Raw genomic sequence first — 18,353 nt, 5'->3', positions numbered from 1 at the left:
CCCACAGAGCAGGTTTTCTGGCAGGACTTGTGACCCCGTGGGGGGCTCACGCTGGAGCAGTCTGTGCCTGAAGGACTGCACACTGTGGAAAGGACCCATGCTGGAGCAGTTCGTGAAGAACTGCAGCCCGTGGGAAGGACCCACGTTGGAGAAGTTCGTGGAGGACTGTCTCCCGTGGGTGGGACCCCACGCTGGAGCAGGGGAAGAGTGTGATGAGTCCTCCCCCTGAGGAGGATGAAGCGGCAGAAAATAACGTGTGATGAACTGACCGTAAACCCCATCCCCGTCCCCCTGTGCCGCTGGGGGGGGGTGGTAGAGAATCCGGGAGTGAAGTTGTGCCCGGGAAGAAGGGAGGGGTGGAGGGAAGGTGTTCTGAGATTTGGTTTTATTTCTCATTACCCTACTCCGGTTGATTTGTAATAAATCAAGTTAATTTTTCCCCAAACTGAGTCTGTTTTGCCCGTGACGGTAATTGGTGAGTGATCTCTCCTATCCTTATCTCGACCCACAAGCTCTTTGTTATATTTTCTCTCCCCTGTCCAGTTGAGAAGGAGGGGGAGTGATAGAACAGCTCTGGTGGGCACCTGGCATCCAGCCAGGGTTAACCCATCACAAACGTCCAGGGAGAAAGCCACAGAGGAGCTGGGTAGATTTTTCCCAGGGTGAGGGGCAGAGGTAAAAACAACAGGTTTGCTCTTGCTGATGGAAACACCTCATTTGGCCTTTACCTGTTACTCATGCTAAAACACTGAGGGAGTGTTTGCCCATCATTAGTAAGAGTATAAAGGTTGCAAAAACAGGAGATTTGGATGGGTTTCAACAACAAGGGAACTGGTCAGCAAAACCCACCAGCTTTCCAAAGGTATGTCTTTCTTCTCAGAGACCCGTCACCAGCGCAAACCAAGCAGGTCCAAAGCTTCATCATTTCCCCAAGTTTTCACCCACGCCACAAGACACAGATTCATGGCTTGCCACTGGCACCTACCAAATACACCAAGAGAGCTGTCCCTGTGGCAAGAGCCATACTGAAATTTAACCCCCACAACCTCGTGACATGGTAAAACCACCAAAATGACAGCTTTGCCCTCTTGGCTGGGTTGGAAAGACGTGTCTGGCCCTGGCAGGCAGCAGCTCCTTCCATTGTGCTGCGGCAAGCTGGGAATACCAAAACTTCAAGACCAACTTCTGAGCTGCTCCACTCACCCATCCTAGAAAAGCCTTAATATTGGCACAACAGCCAAGACAAGATTTTGTACTTCGAGTTCTAATTCTTCAGCCCCATCGCAGCTGTTACAAATTTAATCAAGACTAAAACAAAAGCACGGTATCATTTGGTAGAGCTCAAAAAGCAGTCACTGGAAATAACTACATCAAGGCCAGTACGTTAAAGTGCATCCTTTCAAGCTTTGTTCAGCAGAGTTACATTTGTTATTGAGAAGAAAAGTCACTGCTTTTGATTTCAGCTGCCCTACACAGAGGCTGTCCTGGAAACTGGAAGGAGGCTGTGGCAGAAGGGAGGTTAAACATGGGTTTAGCAAGGAACAGTTTCACAGGTCGAAGTTTGGAGTGGCATTTTCAACTTCAAACTGAGATGGGAATAACTAAGCATAGATTTTAGCCCGGTATCTGCATGCAACAAAGACATTGAGAGTTGTAGTCCAAAAACCTCATCAGGCTTCTCCTGATGGAGAGCAAGTGGCAGGTAAGCCACAAGCTGGCAACCCTGGCACTCAGCTCCATGGGGCAGGCACACCAGCCAGCAGAAAGCAAGCAGGCAGCATCTCTCAGAGGCAGCATCTAATATTTCATCAGACAAAACCTCCGGGTCTCCAATTATGCAACAATTAAGTGCTCAGGAGGCTGTAAAGTGTGACAGTCTGGGTGTCAAGAGCACAAATTCATTTTTCCCTGTAAGCAGCATTTGGGGTGCTCTCCCCCCACACCAGCTCCCCCCCCCCCCCAGCATTCCCCTTCCTTCGCACAACTGCTCAGCATACCCAAGCAACAAATTTCAATGTCTCATTACTGTACCAGTTGTTGTAACCAAATACCCACATTAACAGGGCATTTGCTGCTTATATGCCAGCCAGCTCACAGCATCCTTCACTGCCTTACCTAGAGGCAGTGAATGTATGTGTCTACAAGCTCTTGCAGAAATCAGGTATCTCTCTTTCAAATCTGGTAGGGAAAAACCGAACACTCCCCTATGCTCCTCTGCACAACCCTCCCACATGTCCCTCTGCAAACACAGTTTTGATGCATATTTAATTGCCTTCTTGTACAACAGGGAAAGAACAGAGACTAGCTGTTGGGATTTTAGCTAGCAGCTAAAATTAAATTTCTTTTCAGGGTGGAGAGAGATCCTGGGACTGGACCCATTGCCTCTTTTTCCCATAACTACGTTATCTCACAGCAGAGCAGCTCTCTTCTTTCAGGATCCCCAGTCATTTAATGAAGACCCCCTCCATGTTATTCCCCATCTAAGAACAAGACGAGGCTCAGTGAAGTTGTTCAGCTTTCTGCAGGCACAGACTGAAAACACACATCAATACATGTTGCTCCTTGATGTGTGTGTCCAGTCCTTCAGGAACCAAACTACTAATATTCACAGATTAGGTCTGTTTTGCAAAGCTATTCCAAGATTACCGAGAGGTGGATCCTCACTTATCACTTAGCTGCGATTTATTTTTATGTTCTTTTTTGTGAAATAGCCCCGAACCTGGTGGATCTTGCCATGCTGACTTGCACACTGGTAGCACGTCTGTTCTAAGAACATCTCAGCCAAAGAAACAACAAAACCTTTTCTGATGCTTAGACTATATCAGCATCAGACCCAGTAAACTGAAGAATGTGTAAACAGTTAGATGTTACTATCAGGAAAAATGGTAATACTGACAAAAGTTCAATCAAGAAATGTGAAATATGAACATACAGACTTACCATTTTTGTCAGCTCTTCTGAAAATCTGGAATTGAAAGAGAGAGAGAAACATTTTTACCATGTTGTTCCACTTGAAAGGGTGAAGCCCTTAGCACCAGGACCATGTTCAATCCCATGCACAGGGCAGGACCACACGCTCCAGCACCCTGAGAGCCAATTCAGGTGCTTTACTGAGCTCATTCTTCCCAAGACTGCCCACCTCTCCCTGACCCACACAATGGACAACCACCGCCAGGTAGAGTATCAACGTCATTGCCTTTGGAATAACTGGTGGAAAAGGAGCTAGCTAGCAAAATAAAGGTAACACAAAATGCTTCCAACAGTTCTAGCATCTCCCATCTCCCTCACAGAAGAAAGCCAGCAACAGAGATCCAACACAAGAAAAATACCCATTAAAAAAAATTACCACAGCCATGCAGCCAGCCCAGCCAATTTCTCTAGCATCAATAATATCTCTTAAACCAAGTTTCACAGTTCTGCACTTCTGAAACAAATTATTTACAATATTTTTTTTTTAAACCAAGTTTCCTGTGTGGGAAGGAGATTATATTTAGACTTAAAACTACAGTGTGGAGGAACAGCCCACAGAGAGGAATCAGCCCTTTCAGAAGAAAAAAAATTACAACAATGTGTAGTACAGTAGAATTTGCCAGGGAGAAAGACAGGAGAAACAACTGCTATTTTTCTGACTAGTCTCAGCTTACAAGTAGTCCCCTAACACAATGCAATTAATAGCAAAAGGCTTCTGTAAGGGTTGAAATCTTAGAGGTTCCTGCCAAAAATGGCTGCTAGCACAGGTTTGGCCATAAATTACCAAAAATTAACATGTTCATAAACTGGGCAGAAAAGGGATAACATTCTCACCATCTCTTCAAGCCTGACCCTATTACTTTGTGCAAGAGCAGGGACTTGGGCTGTACAAAGAAATTTCCTTGCAGAGGGAATAAAAGCGCCAGCAGGACAGATCAGAGTCAGCCGTAAAATGGAACTTCTTATTTTCTGGGTCATAAAATCATTACCAAAAAAAAATATCAGAAGAGAAACTGCTGCACAAAACAAGAAACCCAAGAGACAAATTGAATTGCAGAATGTACTATTTAAGTGAACATGGCTTAATTAAGGAACATGAATCATTCTTTTGCCCAAAGTTCTTCCTAGGCTGCACAGGGCAAAGTCAAAGCTGGACTTTCTGGTGTACTTCAGCAGAGGCAAACACCCTCTGCTTAAGCCAGACCCAAATGGTTGGAGTCACTGTGTCCCAGCTTCAAGAGCGGGTCATAAAAACCCTGCTAGGATTACAGCTTGTGACCACTCCAAAACTGCTTACTTCTTGGGCTGACCTTCAGTTTTTTAGAGCAATTAGAAGTTTGGGAGGGGAATCCTACCCATCTCCATACTTATGGACTTTGTTGAGATTAAATAAGGGTTTTGAAGGGCCAGCAAGTCATCGCTTGTCTATGGGAAGAAAGAATAAAGCCAGGCAGGACAAGCAGAACCCCAGCAAGCCCTGTGGCTTTGGCACACATCACCCAGACATGCACAATATGCCCTGCCCAGAGTATGAAATATTCCTCTTTTCCTGGCTTGGACACCCCAACTCCTCACTCCCCATGAGCACCTCCAGATGAGGTACTTTTCTTTCTAGATGCTGATTATTTCTGGGGTTTTTTATTTCATCACCACATCCTTCTATTACTGTTCCCACCGCTTTGAAACAAACACATTACATTGAGTCTAACGCAGAAGCAGCTATGTCTATTTTAAGGTCCTGTGGGGGATCGCCACCCTGCTAAGCACAACTGGCAGAGGGAGAACAGGAAGGCAAAAACAATAGGTAAAATGTAGCTTAAAGTGAGATAAAGGCTCAATCTGCAGTGCTCTGCTCTGTGGAGCCACCAACCTTGCAATGAACCCTCAGAGCAAGAAGAAAAAAAAAAAAATTAAGAAATGGAAGAAATGTTAATAAATGCAAGTATTTATGTCTGGCTTCACTAAGTGAACTTTTTAGGGCTTTAAATCCCCTAGATACTCCTAGAAAGTATGACTATTTGTACATGAACACGTTGATGAAAGATCACATCAGCTGTGTTACCCACCAAGGTTTATTCTACAGGACCAAGCTGTTTAGTTTTAATTGCTAATAAGCAAGATTTATTCTTCCAACTTAATTGGCCCACCTAAAATTTGCAGACAAAAAAAATTTCAAACAGGACACCTGGAGGTAAAGCAATTTGAAATAAAGTAATCTGTCAGCACAGGCAGGGAGTACATCAAGGTATGAACACTGGAATGAGCATCCGGAGGCTGATAAAGACATAATATACTCCATGATAGACTGGTAATGCTGCCAAAAACACTGCTTCTGTGAAGACCCAGGATTTACGCTCTAGCTCAGCAAACAAGAGTAGCCTCCCACACACGACCTGAAGATGCCCTCTGTTCATGTCTTGAATTAGTTGTTGCACTGCGGGAAGGATGCGGCGTACTTTTGGTAAGGGAAAGGTGTATGATGTGGTCGTGGAAGGGAAACTGCAGCCCTCACACCTCCCCTACTACCAGTGGGTCAAACCCCTGAGGGCTGCTCAGTGCCAGGCTCCCAGGGAGCTTGGGGAAAGGAAAGCTCCAACCAGCTCCAGGAAGAAGGCAATGCAAGCAAGGGTGCTGCATCATCTCCAACATTGAGGCTGCAGAGCGGGTCCACCCCGCCGTTGCTCTCTGCAGGCTTGCAGTAACTCCATCACTGCTATTCTCACTCAGCAGCAACGTCACTTAGATTTAGTCAAGACATCAGCCCTGGAGGTCAGCGAGAGTGGAGGCAATGAAATATTGATGGAGAAACGCCCTGTCCTGCCAGGCCCTCGGCAGTGATTGGCTTCCTGCACCTCCACCCTGGCTGAGGACCGTCCCCAGGGGCCAAGGGCTTCACAAAATGAGCCGGCAGCACTGCAAAGCCTGACCAGGGATGCTCTTTCTGCTCCATCACCCCCAGTTCTCCAACCATCAGGGTAACACAGCGCTTTCAGATGGTAAATGAGAAATTATCCAGTCCAAAAAGTACTACAGCAACCATCTCCCCTATCAGCTACGCTTTAAACCTACTAAGCAAGTCTCCTGAAACATAGGATAAGTTGCAACATGAGCCCACAGGATACACACAATATGGCCCACATTAACCCATTTTATAGGATTTACACAGGCAATGCATGCAGTTTGCTGTCTGCAGCATACTTATTCCATTTACCAGGTATCTAGATGAATATAAAAACTATTTAGAGCAAGCAACCTCTGCCAAGATTTCCAATAATTTTTTTTAAATGTACATTTTTGCTGTACTCTCAGATGGCTACTACAGATATTTGGCTGGCAGAAGTGAGCAACTCAAAATGCAAGTGGTAATAACAAACTTGAAAAAAAAAAAGATCGTTTCAAATTTAAACATTCAGTTCTGCCTTCTCAAAGCTCCTGGATGAGAATGTATGACATTGGAGGCTGCTTAATGCAGGTTTTCTCAGCAATTTCATTAAATTCACATAAGCACTCCCCCAACAAGCCTAGGAATTATTATAGGGTTTGTAGAGTTTATTATCCCTTCAGCAGGTTAATATGATGTTGACTTAGAGTGCAACGGAGCTAGAATTTTGTTTTCCATCATAATCTTGGTGCAGAATCAAGGACAAACCAAAGCTAAGAGTCCTGGGTGAGGAGAGCCTATGGATGAGAAAGCATACAGATACCCAGATATACCTAAAAACCCGATTAATCTGTTCATTATGTTCCTACATTCCTGTCCTTCCTTTCTGTTCCTCTCCCTAAAAGTCTTGACACCGCATTTGGAGCCGAGACAAGGTTTTATATCAGATATGGCTTTTAGCTCTCGAACTGAAGGTACTGGTAGGAACTTCCTCTCCTACAGCCTCTCTATATTGCTCTTCCCGGTAATAATGCAAGAAAATACTGACCCGAAGCTTTGCCACTTTGGACTACATCTTTAGACACCATCAGGCTAATGAGCTTTCCCCATGCAAGGGGAAAGGTTTGATTTTAGTGTTTCAGTAAGAAATATACCATTGGTGTGGAAATATTGTCCTGTCTGGAGTGGCTCCCCCCCAGAGCAAGGCTGCTACAGAGCTCCAGGTCTACTGGCATTTTTCCCATTCCAAAGCACTTTTTTTTTTTTCCTCCCCAAAAGAAGAGCAGTTAACACCATGTCCTAGCCTTTCCTTTCACTCTCACCTTCTCCTTAGACTTTACCTAGCTATCCTAAGTAAGAGTTGCATGAGACAGGTAAGAATTACATTTGATGTTACCACCTTCACAGCACTAGAAGTTACTTTTCCATAAACATTGGCCCTGGGTGCAGCTCCATTTCAAGCACCTGCTTACAAAGCCCTGAAGAACAGAAAAGAAAGGCTGAACTCTTCTTTGCAATTAGGTACCTTGCAGTGAGCAAACCCCAAATGCACAGAGCCCAGCCGTGCCCTGCCGGCGTGGCTCCAGGGGACGATTTCAAACCATGGATTTCGCATAGGGAGGATGGAGGAGGAGGAAAATAGCCTTCCCAGTTCACTCAGAGAAGTGAGAAGGTAAACAAGGATACAAGGAGGAGTGAACCAACCTTAAAAAAAAAAAAACAACAAAAAACCAAAACCCAAACAAACCACAGAAGGAAAAAAGGTCAAAGCAGAAGGGGATTGGGAAGGGATTCCTGTGGCTGCAATAGTTTTGCTAGTTAGGGCTGCACTGGAAATTGCATCATTGACAAAACAGTTGGAAAACTGTGCCAGTTTTTGGATCTACATTTGGAAACACACCCTTGGCACAAACCAAATTCTCTATATCTTCTATCCAAACACCTTGCTCAATCCCATGGGGGTGAAGAAGTGCAAATCAGATTTGGCCATGTAAGAGAGGGTGCAAGAGAAGCCCTAAGCAGGAGAGCTGGATTTGAAATGATCTTTCTGACCCTGTCAAAGAAGGGAAGAGGCAGGTAAGGGTCAAAATTAGTTTTCAGCAAAAGACAGAGCAGACGAAACAGAAAGCTTTATCTGACCTGAAATGAATGGCACTGCTTTTTTCAAGGGCATTTAAAATAAAGCCAGAAAGCAATGCATTTAGTCACCATTGGCAAAGCCAGAAAGGAGGCAGGGATGCCAGTGCCCCTTGGAGTGCACAGTCCTGCCATGGGGATGCTCACCCATACCGAATGCTGACCCTTATTTTAGATGCCAAGTAGGAGATGAGCTCTTCAACGGGCTCTCCCTGGCGTAAACCAGAGGGAGCACCTCTGCCTGCAGCCGCTGTGACTGACCAGGTCTTACACGAGCTGGAGTTCACATTCCTGCTGTCAACACAGGTTTTTGACAGCGACGTGAAGGCAGGAAGAGATGAGTAAGGACCGTCTGTAAGTCAGCACTGAACTACTCCCAGACAGAGCAATACCTGTCTAGACATTTCCCATGCCTTGGGAGCCATCCACCTCAGCTCTATATTGCATGTGGACTCATTCACACTCAGCAAATATGATCTGATATAGGCTTACCCACACACACTATATTCTCCTTTTCATAAGTCTTGTGACATCTGAGGATTTGTTCTCGACTGGAAATGCCACCACCACCACATGTGGATTTGAGCAGCACCATGACAGTTTCAGCTTCCTTTTAATAAAGGGGTTTTGTCCTCATGGGTGCAGAAGGAAGGTCGGGGCATCTTCAAGCAGCCCAGAAGGCAGAGAGAGAATGTAGCATTACCACAATCTCACATCATAAGCTATGGATAAACACTAGTTATCTACAGCAGATTACACATGCCGCCAACCCTAAGTTTTTGGCTCTTGCAGACAGAGCAGCCGTGTGCAATCCAGACCCACGGAACAAACACCCAGAGGCAGACACCTGAGGGCGAGTGCAGGATGGGTACAGACCCTTTGCTCAACCACAACCCCTTATGCTGATTTGACTGACATTGTAAGAGCTGACCATTAAATGCAAAGTGGTGTTCTCCAGGTTCCTGGAGTGACACATCACCTCCACTTGATCTACTACCACCACTGAAGAGCATCTGTCACTCCCTAGTTGTATTTGCTGCCTACTTTAGGCAATGCTTAGGACTTAAATATCTTCTTCATTAGTTTGTTAGCAGGGTTTAGTTAATCTGCAATTTTAGCTATTTTTTACACTTGGAAATCTATGATTTTGAGCTGAACTAGTAAACATTATTCAACGTTTTTTAATCCTTTAACTAAAAGGACACAGACAAAATAAAAGAAAAATACTGAAACTAGCCGAAAGTTAAGATTCATCCCCCAAGTGGCAGTAGCCAGGTTGATGGCAGAAGACATCTAACCCCCTTGTATTTTGTTCTCCCTCAGCCCTCAGTTTTGCCCCACAACACCACAGTTTTGTTTCTTTGGTGGAAAGGGTGTAGGGAACTTTGTACTGACCCACCAGCCACCCTCACACTCTGGAGGAGTCAGAACAAGCACATCGGGGATGGTTGAGTCAGAGGAAAGCCAGAACAGAAGAGGAAGAAAAACTGACTAGGGTACCATTAGGGTCAGAGCCATCTTATCTAATTCATAGCCAAAACCAAGCTTAACCCTCCTTCCCCAGCCCCCAATGAACTGCCTACATAGCACAGGAGCTCGTGCAAACAGGTTAGTTAAATGTAAAATCTTACAGGTCTTTTACTTCATCCCCACCCACCAAGGAGCCGCACTGCTGCGTGGCTGGGACTCACTGCTTCCCCAGCACATCCAAGTAATGCAAGAACATGAATGAGTTAATTGGAAGGCATGTTCTCATCCCTGAGAATTCAGTGGGATCCTTGTTACTTACCTGCTAATGTGTGAGAATTAACCTAAGTGCGTGTTCCCATATTTAAACTTTTTCTATGAAAGGGGGGGGAGGGTGTATCACAGTGCACTTGAAGAGCCTGTTACAGCAAAGCCACAGCTTCAATTGATGTTTCTATTGTAACTGGAGAAAAAGGAGAGAAGCAAGTTCTAAGGAAGGAGGGGGGAAAAAAACCCCAACCCCTCAAACCTTACATTTCCAGCATCCATTTCTACTTTCAGCAGGTGAGAAAGGGCTCCTATTCCCATTATGAAAGGGAAAAAGGATCAGGAGCTGCACACCCAGCTCTATTGTATTTCTGAAAGTTCATGGCTCATTTTCTCAGCTCAAACCTCAAAGTGAAAAAAAAAATCCATTTAAAGGTGGTAAAGTTGAATAGATAAGATACCATTTTGGTGGAAAAACAGTCCTAACTCAAGAACCTTTTGTACAAACTTAACGTTGCTTCCCCATTGCATTTATGCTCTGAAGCCCAGACTCCAGATTGTTTTAAAATTTTGGTAATTTCAGGGCAGGTAAAAAAAAAACCAAAACCAAAGCCCAACCAAAACCAGAAACAGACAAGTTAACTTAAAAGACATTACATTTTTCCTTTCAGTTTGCCCATGAAGCAACATTTCACACAGCCCGGAGCTACCCACCTGCCGGCCCATTTCACCAGGCAGGACCATCCATCAAATGCTCTGAGCTGCTTTGGGCACCTCAATAGACACAACCGCACCAGTTCATTCAGGGAACCGAAATGCCTATCAGCCCAGGGTCCTCAGAGTTTTAATGAGTTTCAGATTTGCCAGCCCATGCCAATGCCTACCAGGGACATGGTAGAAGATTCACCAAATTATTTAGAAAATGCAAGAGCTTGCCTGGAAGAGCTACTACTGCCTAACTCCGAGGAGGCTGGAGGAGAGCGTGAGTTATCCTTTACTACAGCCAATGCCTCAGTAGTTTATTTTTGCATTCACTACATTTTTTTTTAAAGCTAGGAGATAGCAAAGCTGAGGATCTATGTGTTTAATCACTAGATGCTGCAGAAAGACTGTAATTACACCATTTGCACTCCAGTTGATTCCACCCTGTTCTCCCAGTTCGTTTATGTGCAAATAGCCTTGTTAGCTCCCTAATCAAGAAGTCTATAAATACCGCAGCCCAGGCACTAAGCAGACCCCTGCCTGCCCCCCCAAACCTGGGTAAGGGAGTCCTGGGTCGCACATACTCGCAGGCATCCAGGACCATGCTGCCCAGCCTCTCACAGCTGCAGCCCTGCAGGGACTGGGGTCCAGGACCTGGGGCAGATGCAGGACCTGAGGTGCAACCTTATGCCCAGCTAACCTGTGGCAACCCATGGTGCAAGACTGGGAGGTTTGCAGGACCCTGCAGTCCTGCATCCCCATCCAGTCAAGCTAATACCAGGATTGAGGACCTACAGTGCCTCCCCATCCCAGCTGGTTCAGGGGGTGCAGGACCTGGGAAAGGGGCTGCAGGACCTGGGGTGTACCCCAATGCCCAGCTGGTACAGAGGGTGCAGGAAGCAAGGTGTACCCCCATGCCCAGCCCGTCCAGAGGGTGCAGGATCCTGGCAAGGAGATAAAGGATACAGGCTACATCCCCATGCCCAGCCAGTCAAAAAACAATGCGGGACCCGGGCTGCACCCTCATGCCCAGCCACCTTGGGCACGGAGGGCTCAGGAAAGGGGGTACAGGATCCAGACTGCACCCCCATATGCAGCCGGTCCAGGAGATGCAGAACCAAGGTGCAACTTATACCCAACTGTCCCAGGGTGTGCAGGGCAAGGGGATGCAGGACCTGGGCTGCACCCCTAGTGCCCAGCCAGTTTAGGAGGTGCAAGGTCCGGACAGGTGGGTGCAGGACCCGGGCTGCAAGCCCATGCCCAGCCAGCCCAGGGGCACACGGTCTGGAAAGGGGTTGACCCTTTCGCCCAGCCAGTCTGGGAGCTGCAGGACCTGGGCTGTGCCCCATCCCATCCCTAACCGGCCTGGGATGCAGGATCCGAGGAGTAACCCTGCTGCCAAGGCGGTCGGGGGGTGCAGGATCCGGCAAGGAGGGTGCAGGAACCGCGGTGCACTCCCGTGCCGGGCAGCCTGCGGTTGCAGGATCCGGGCAAGCGGATACAGGCGCCGGGGCGCAGCCTCTTGCCCAGCCGGGCCGGGAGATGCAGAACCCGGGTAATAAGCTGCTTGGATGGGCGCGGGACCCGGGACAAGGGGGTACGGGACCCGGGCTGCACCCCCACGCCCGCCCAGCCGGGGGTCGCAGGCTCCGAGGACCAACCCCGATCCCGATCCGGTGCAGGATGCGGGCAGGGAGGGAGGCGGGAGCCGGCGCCGGACGCGGGGTACACTCACATCGAGGATGACGGAGGTGCCCTTCCTCTGCGCGGCGGCGGCTCCCGGGCTGAGCAGCTCCCGCTCGGCGACCCCCTTGTCGCTCATCCTGGCCACCACCCAGCGCAGCAGCCCGTCCAGCCCGCGGAGCGCCGGCGGAGGCTTGCGCAGCAGCCTCTGCACGCCGGCCCGGCAGTAACGCGCTGCCTGCTCGCACATCGCTCAGCCCGGCCTCATGCCGGAGCCGGGGACATCCCCCGCCTCCTCCTCCTCCTCCTCCCACCGCCACACGGCGGGCGGCGGGCAGCGGGCAGGGGCGGGCCGGGGGGGGTCCTGCCCGAAAAGTAAGGGGGGGGGGGGGTATGTCACCCTGGAGCAGCTCCGGTGGGTGCTGCCTGCGTGTTCCCCCCCCCCGCTCCAACATAAAGCATCCTTTTAGGCATTTTCTCTCTAAAAAGAGTATTCCTATGGCATGCCCTCTCCCCTCTGCAGCCTCCCTACCTCCCCAACAGATTTTCACAGTTCTTTGTACAGAGAGCAGAGAACAATTTTCTTGCTGGGAAATAAAACTTGCTCCTGACCCTCTAGCCCTACTCCAAAAAGTCCCTGTACAATGAATAGCCAGCGATTCCAGCTGGGGTATTGCAGCATTCATGGCTACAGAGCTCATCACAGTGCTCAGCTGGACAAATATTTCTAATCCTGGCATTCTCTATTATGAGGATATTCCTTGGCGATACTCCTGTGCTCACCTACACAGGTCAAGATCTAGACTTGCAGTAGGGGCAGTAAGTCCTCTGGCCAAATTGTCACTAAATCATTTAATCTGCTGCTCCACACTTGAGCAGATGCTCCCTCCCAGTTTGAGTTCAGACCCAGAAAGGCACCAAAGCCAGAGCGCTCCGACCCAGACCCTCTCGGAGGGTTCCCCAGAGTGCTGGAGCTGCCACAGGCTCCGAATGGCCTTTCCCCCTGCCCACCCACAGCAGCCAGACCCTCTCACAGGCAGCTCTAGGGGGCTTCATGCCCCGTAAGGGCCACATCCCCAGATTTGAACATCTCTGATGCAGGAGCCAGCAAGCCCGGCACCCCCATGCAAGCATTATACACTTCCCACACTGAGCCCTGTGCCTGATCTCCAAACGAGGAACAGCTTGATCACTCCCAAAGGCCTGACCAGCTACTGCTTTAAGAGAAAAAAAACCAATAAATGATTTCTTGAAACAGAGCTTATATATTGCAGTGCACCAGAGCCCAGACCTCCCAGCAAAGCCTACCTGGAGGTATTATTTAGCCTCTTCTTCTAACCACCCATCTTTATTTGGGTAAATTAGGGTGAAACTTCTGTGTTTGAAGTGATAAGTGGGGGAATGCACATTTTCCTCTCAGCTGCTGCTCAAAGAAAAGTGAGTGGGAGCCCCGTTCTCTCTGCTGGAGTACACGGATAATGGCTGGAGGCTCTTGAAAGTTTTTTAAATAGATGGGACACAGAGAAGTGTGGCAGTAGGCCAGAACACCCATGGGCTGAGCCCCTCTTTCACCAAGCTCTCGCCTTTCAGGGTTTCCTTCTTCTTCAGCAATACAAAATTAATGGGGGAAAATGGAAGAAGTTCAGGGGGTTTATGTTGGCTTGTGGGAGCTACATGGAGCACTTTAATGGCTCTGTGTTCATTTACAGGAATGCTCAGAGCAGGCTGGTGTGCAACCCAGCCATTGCTCAAACCCCACTTACGTCTCACAGCAAAGATAATCTAAGGCAAGACCCATTTTACCATCCTTGCCACCAGCTTAGATGGGCTGGATCCCTACGCTCCGACCGCTGGTGCTGATCGGCCCGTACCCCTTATGGCCTGAATTATTGCTCTCTTTTGTACAATCCTCAGATTATTTATATGCTTCTTTCTCCTTTAGACATGGCTAAATGGCTGGTTCAGGTTGTTTTAATCACACCCAGTTTAGGATTACTATATGCTTGTTATTTAAAACTATTTACTGAATAAGTTTATAAATAAGGTTCTTTGAATTATCTTTTCTGTGTGCCATGAAGATTCATTACTTGGCTTGGAAGTTTGGGGTTATTTCTGTGCTTTTGTCAAAAATCAGTTCTTGTTAATGTCAAAACTGGCTCTATGGCATTTAAATACTATTTTTTCCTCCTAAATGGATCTAGATAGAAAGAGTTTCAGCCACTCAGACATTAGAAAGAACCAGCCATTCGCACTGGGAAGTTAACCAGCCAAATTGATATGGGCTCAGTTATTCCCAGGTTTCCATGAGGTTGAAGTCTCCTTTTGAGGAATAAATGGAAAAGACAACTCCATAGTTATCTGAGCCAGCTGAGAGCACAGGAACTCCAAAGGCGTGTGCTCAGACTGGTCCCATCCCACTTGTCACACCACAGCCAAGGGGGAGGGCAGAGGCACAGACCTCAGGGGTGGGCTCTGTGTGCCAAAACTCATCCCCTGCTTCTTGCCAAGGGAGACGGGACACTGTCCTGTGCAAATAAACACAACTGCAGCCAAGGCATCGGAGCTTTGCCAGCCTCTTCCGCCACCCTGTGCTACCAGTCATGGCACTGCCAGGGTCCCCAGCAAGCAGCCATCAACCAGGGCCAGAAGAAGAAAGCAAACAAGTGATGGACAGGTGGAGACAATAAGGTTTTGCCTGCTGTAGGACACCTGCCTGCCTCTTTAGCTGCTGCTCCCTGGCATCCACCACTCTTTTTGCTCTTTCCTTAAGGTTGAAGAAAGCAGGTCCACCAGCAGCCACTGGTTGCCTTGAAAGTTTTATGCGCATGCATAACGCAGATGCTGAGTGGCATAGCAATAAATAGGAGAGAGTAGAGAGGAGACAGCAAAAAAGCACAGTTAAATCCAGGCAAAGTGCATCCCAGTGAAAGCAGAAAGCATTAGTTACAGGTCTTGATAGACTCAGAGTGCTCAGGCCATGCAGTGCCCAACAGCAGCAGAGCCCAGCATGCAGCACAGCCTGCTGTCTCCACTGCTGACCCAGTGGCATTTTGCTTTCCACACTGCTCGGCGGGCAGAGAGCTCAAACCCTGCCCGACGGCAGTAAGGGCGAGCTGCAGGGGGAAAGGCAGCAGCTGCAGCTCCACCTTCTCTTCCTTGATGTTTAACGGTGACCTTCCTCACTGCTGCGCTCGCCAGTCACACACGTGGTCCCAGACCACTACAGTCTTATAAATGAAGGATACAGTAAGGACGGGGAGGTTGTTGAAGACTGAGAGAGATCAGACCTATTCTCCCCCACCCCAGCTCCAGGTTCAGAAACTCCAAGATCTGAAGAAAAGGCTATTGCTATTCCAGTTTCAAGCCTGATCTTGGCCCAACAGTTTTTCCTCCCTGGTGCACGTGGTGCTCAGCACAGAGCATTGGTTTACCCCATCACTGGTGATGTTTGCTCTACTAGCTTTCATAGGGGCTTTATTCAGGTGCTACACCCAATATTTTCCAGCAGCTTCTGGAAAGGCTGTTGGAGCAGGAGCTCAAACCATGTGCTGTAATTTCAGATGAGAGGCCACCTGAAGAACCCAAGGGCTTCTCTGAAAGAAAGGTCCAAGGCAGAGCTGAAGTCCTGCCTGCACCTCAGCGTGGCAGGCACAGACAGCAGCTTTCATCTCTCCTTTGAATTCTGCCTTCTCCCCCCTGTCCCTCTGTGCACAGCGGGGACCTTTATTTAATTAAAAACTTCCAACAGGCAGGACCTGCAGCCTCACTTAGTGCAAAATGTCACATATGACTTACTAATATTTACTAATGACTGAGGGATTGAGGTTAATCCAACAGTTCGATGGCTGGAAGGGGAAAAGGTGACGCTGTTACAGAGATGGGAATTAGGCAGAGCAACCTTGCCTGCCCAGCCTGGAGGCTGAAATGCCACTTTAGTCCCTGCACTAATTTAGGTTTATTATAATACAATGTTTAATCACTGGGTGATTTTATAACAAATTTATACCCCAGCTTGAAAACCTCACACTGCCAACAGCACCAAGGTAACGCACCTGTCCGAATTGAAGACGACCCAGGGAGACCACATACACGTGCAATCTATGTTAACTACCAAAACTACAACAAACCCCCTCCCCTCTGCCGGTTGAGGGATGCAGAGCTCACGGTTTGGGTAACACAGCTCACCCACATCGCTAATAAAGCATCAAGTCCACCGCAGTCACCGGGATCAGGGTTTCTGATCCAGGCCCTGCAATCAGGGCAGGAACCAAAGCGAATATGAAGCTTCAAATACACCATTGTATGTCACATTGATCTTAGAGTGCTACACTGGGTCTTGCTTTAAGATAAAATGTAGACTTTGACTTTAAATTCCTCCAGAGCCTCTTCCAACTGCAGTTACACTAATGGGCAAAAAAACCCCTCTTTTAAAGCACTCCTGCGTGAAAGCAGACAACCAGAAGGGTTTTTCTGAGGAATTACTCAGCCCACCCAGTGCAACTGGCTGCTACAAATGGAGACCAGGCACAGTGTGAGAGTTCAGGTTATTCCCGGTTTTAATCCTAAAGGCAACCCCTAGATATCTGGGAAACTTTGTAAAGGGGAATTACCTGGACTAACCTCACTGTCAAATAAAACTCCTGCAGCATTAGGACATCATAGTCCTCAGATGCCCAGACTTCCCTAGAGCTCTGAGATGGTTCTCCAGAGCAATATGAGCAATTACCACCATTAGGAAAAAAAAAACCCCAAAAACAAAAAGACCCCAAATAAATAAAAAATCAAAGCTCCAAATCATAAGAGACACACCTTCCAAGACATACACAGGCTCATCCCTGGGAGCTGTGCAGCTTCTCCCAAGCCCTCAGCAGCAGCAGCCCAGCTCCTGGCTGAGGCTGCCCACGGGCTCTGGGCATTCTGTGAAATTCAAGACACCTGGGCTGGGGGCTCCACGCCAGCTCTAGGCGTGGCCTTTCCTCCCCAGGCAAGCTGCCAACATTTAGTGGAAACCTTAAAAACCAAAGAACATTGCATTTTTGTTATTCTGAGGTGCAGGGATGCAGGCAAACAGCAGGTAAAATCGTTCTGCTGATGGCTGCTAAATATATTCAGAGGTTGGTTTTGGTTTGGTGGGTTTTAGCCTGTTTGTTTGGGTATTAAGGGGGCGTTACCCAGCTCTGTTGTTTTGGCAATTGAGAAAATGAGCATTTAACACCAAAACCGACCCCCCCCGCCCTTGCTTAAAGTTACAGGTCACTGACTTGATAGAGCTTGTGATTGTGTAGCTGTAGGGAAGAGATATTGTAACAATTTTCTTGCATGTTTATTAATTATAATAGTGTTCACATAAAGCAGACCAAAATATTTTTCTTTTCAACATGCAATTTAGGTTAGAACTATTAAGAACCCTTGGAATAGGCTAATCCATTTCTAGTGACCTTTCAAAATTACCCTTTGTTTCTCGTGCCTGGTACACCTCATATCGGATCATATGTAACAGTATAAAAAGAACAGAAATGGGGAATTGTAGACTTTCAGATTCATAAGCTTGTGTGTGGGCATGACCACCAATTAAAAAAGCAGTTGAGTTATTGCACCTAAATAAATTAATGCCTCTTTATAACTGACCTCATGTGTTCTCCCCAACTGCAACATAAAACTATTAATTTACATGATTTTAATAGGCAAAATGTGTCTGTAAATGTATTGAAAATAGAGCTATCAAGCTTCTTCATAGCAAAAGTGGAGAGGGATGGACTGGCATTTTTCCTATTGCTCATGCCCTCATAACTAATTTCTAAAGTAATTTCCTCCTTTGCCCAGCAGATACCACCTCTGGCCACATTTGTGGGAGGACAAGAAGATTTCCCCAATTTATTGGGAACAATAAATACCATTAATTACCACTCAGGGGTAAAGTCTGACAGCTTTCAATGTAAGAGGGACTCTCTCTGGGGTACCCAATATAGGCACGATGGCAACGTCCCTCCTGGCAAGAGCACAGGCAGGGTTGCAGGGTGCAGCCAGGGCAGGGGCAGAATGCTGGCCGAGAGCTGCCCAAGGCGATGCTCAGTTTAAAGAAATAAAATAGAAACCTTTCTTGTTCTTAACATATTTAGCCTGTGGCTAAAGCTGTGAATGCATGGAGGTTATTCAGAAGGGCATAAAATTTGCCCGAGCATCCCTTTGCCTGCAGCAATGTTCGCTCTCCTCAAAGTGCCACTGAAACTGCAGGATAGGAGCGATT

The 18,353-nt window shown here is 47.5% G+C and overlaps 1 protein-coding gene across 1 annotated transcript in view; it reads right to left on the bottom strand.

Annotated features, from left to right (window-relative positions):
- NECAB2 (N-terminal EF-hand calcium binding protein 2) overlaps positions 1–12,391 on the bottom strand; it is a 90,043-nt gene extending 77,652 nt beyond the window's left edge. Inside the window, exons 1-2 of the mRNA XM_052797646.1 lie at positions 12,159–12,391; positions 2,941–2,965 (exon numbers count right to left, since the gene is read on the bottom strand). Coding sequence (XP_052653606.1) covers positions 2,941–2,965; positions 12,159–12,356 — 223 coding nt within the window. The 5' untranslated portion in view covers positions 12,357–12,391. The remainder of the gene's footprint in view (positions 1–2,940; positions 2,966–12,158) is intronic.
- Positions 12,392–18,353: the final 5,962 nt, after the last annotated feature.

Source organism: Harpia harpyja, chromosome 9 (assembly GCF_026419915.1).
Source record: "Harpia harpyja isolate bHarHar1 chromosome 9, bHarHar1 primary haplotype, whole genome shotgun sequence".
Taxonomy (NCBI): Eukaryota; Metazoa; Chordata; class Aves; order Accipitriformes; family Accipitridae; genus Harpia; species Harpia harpyja.
The sequence above is the reverse complement of the archived record's forward strand: the minus strand, read 5'-3'. Positions and strand labels throughout refer to the sequence as shown.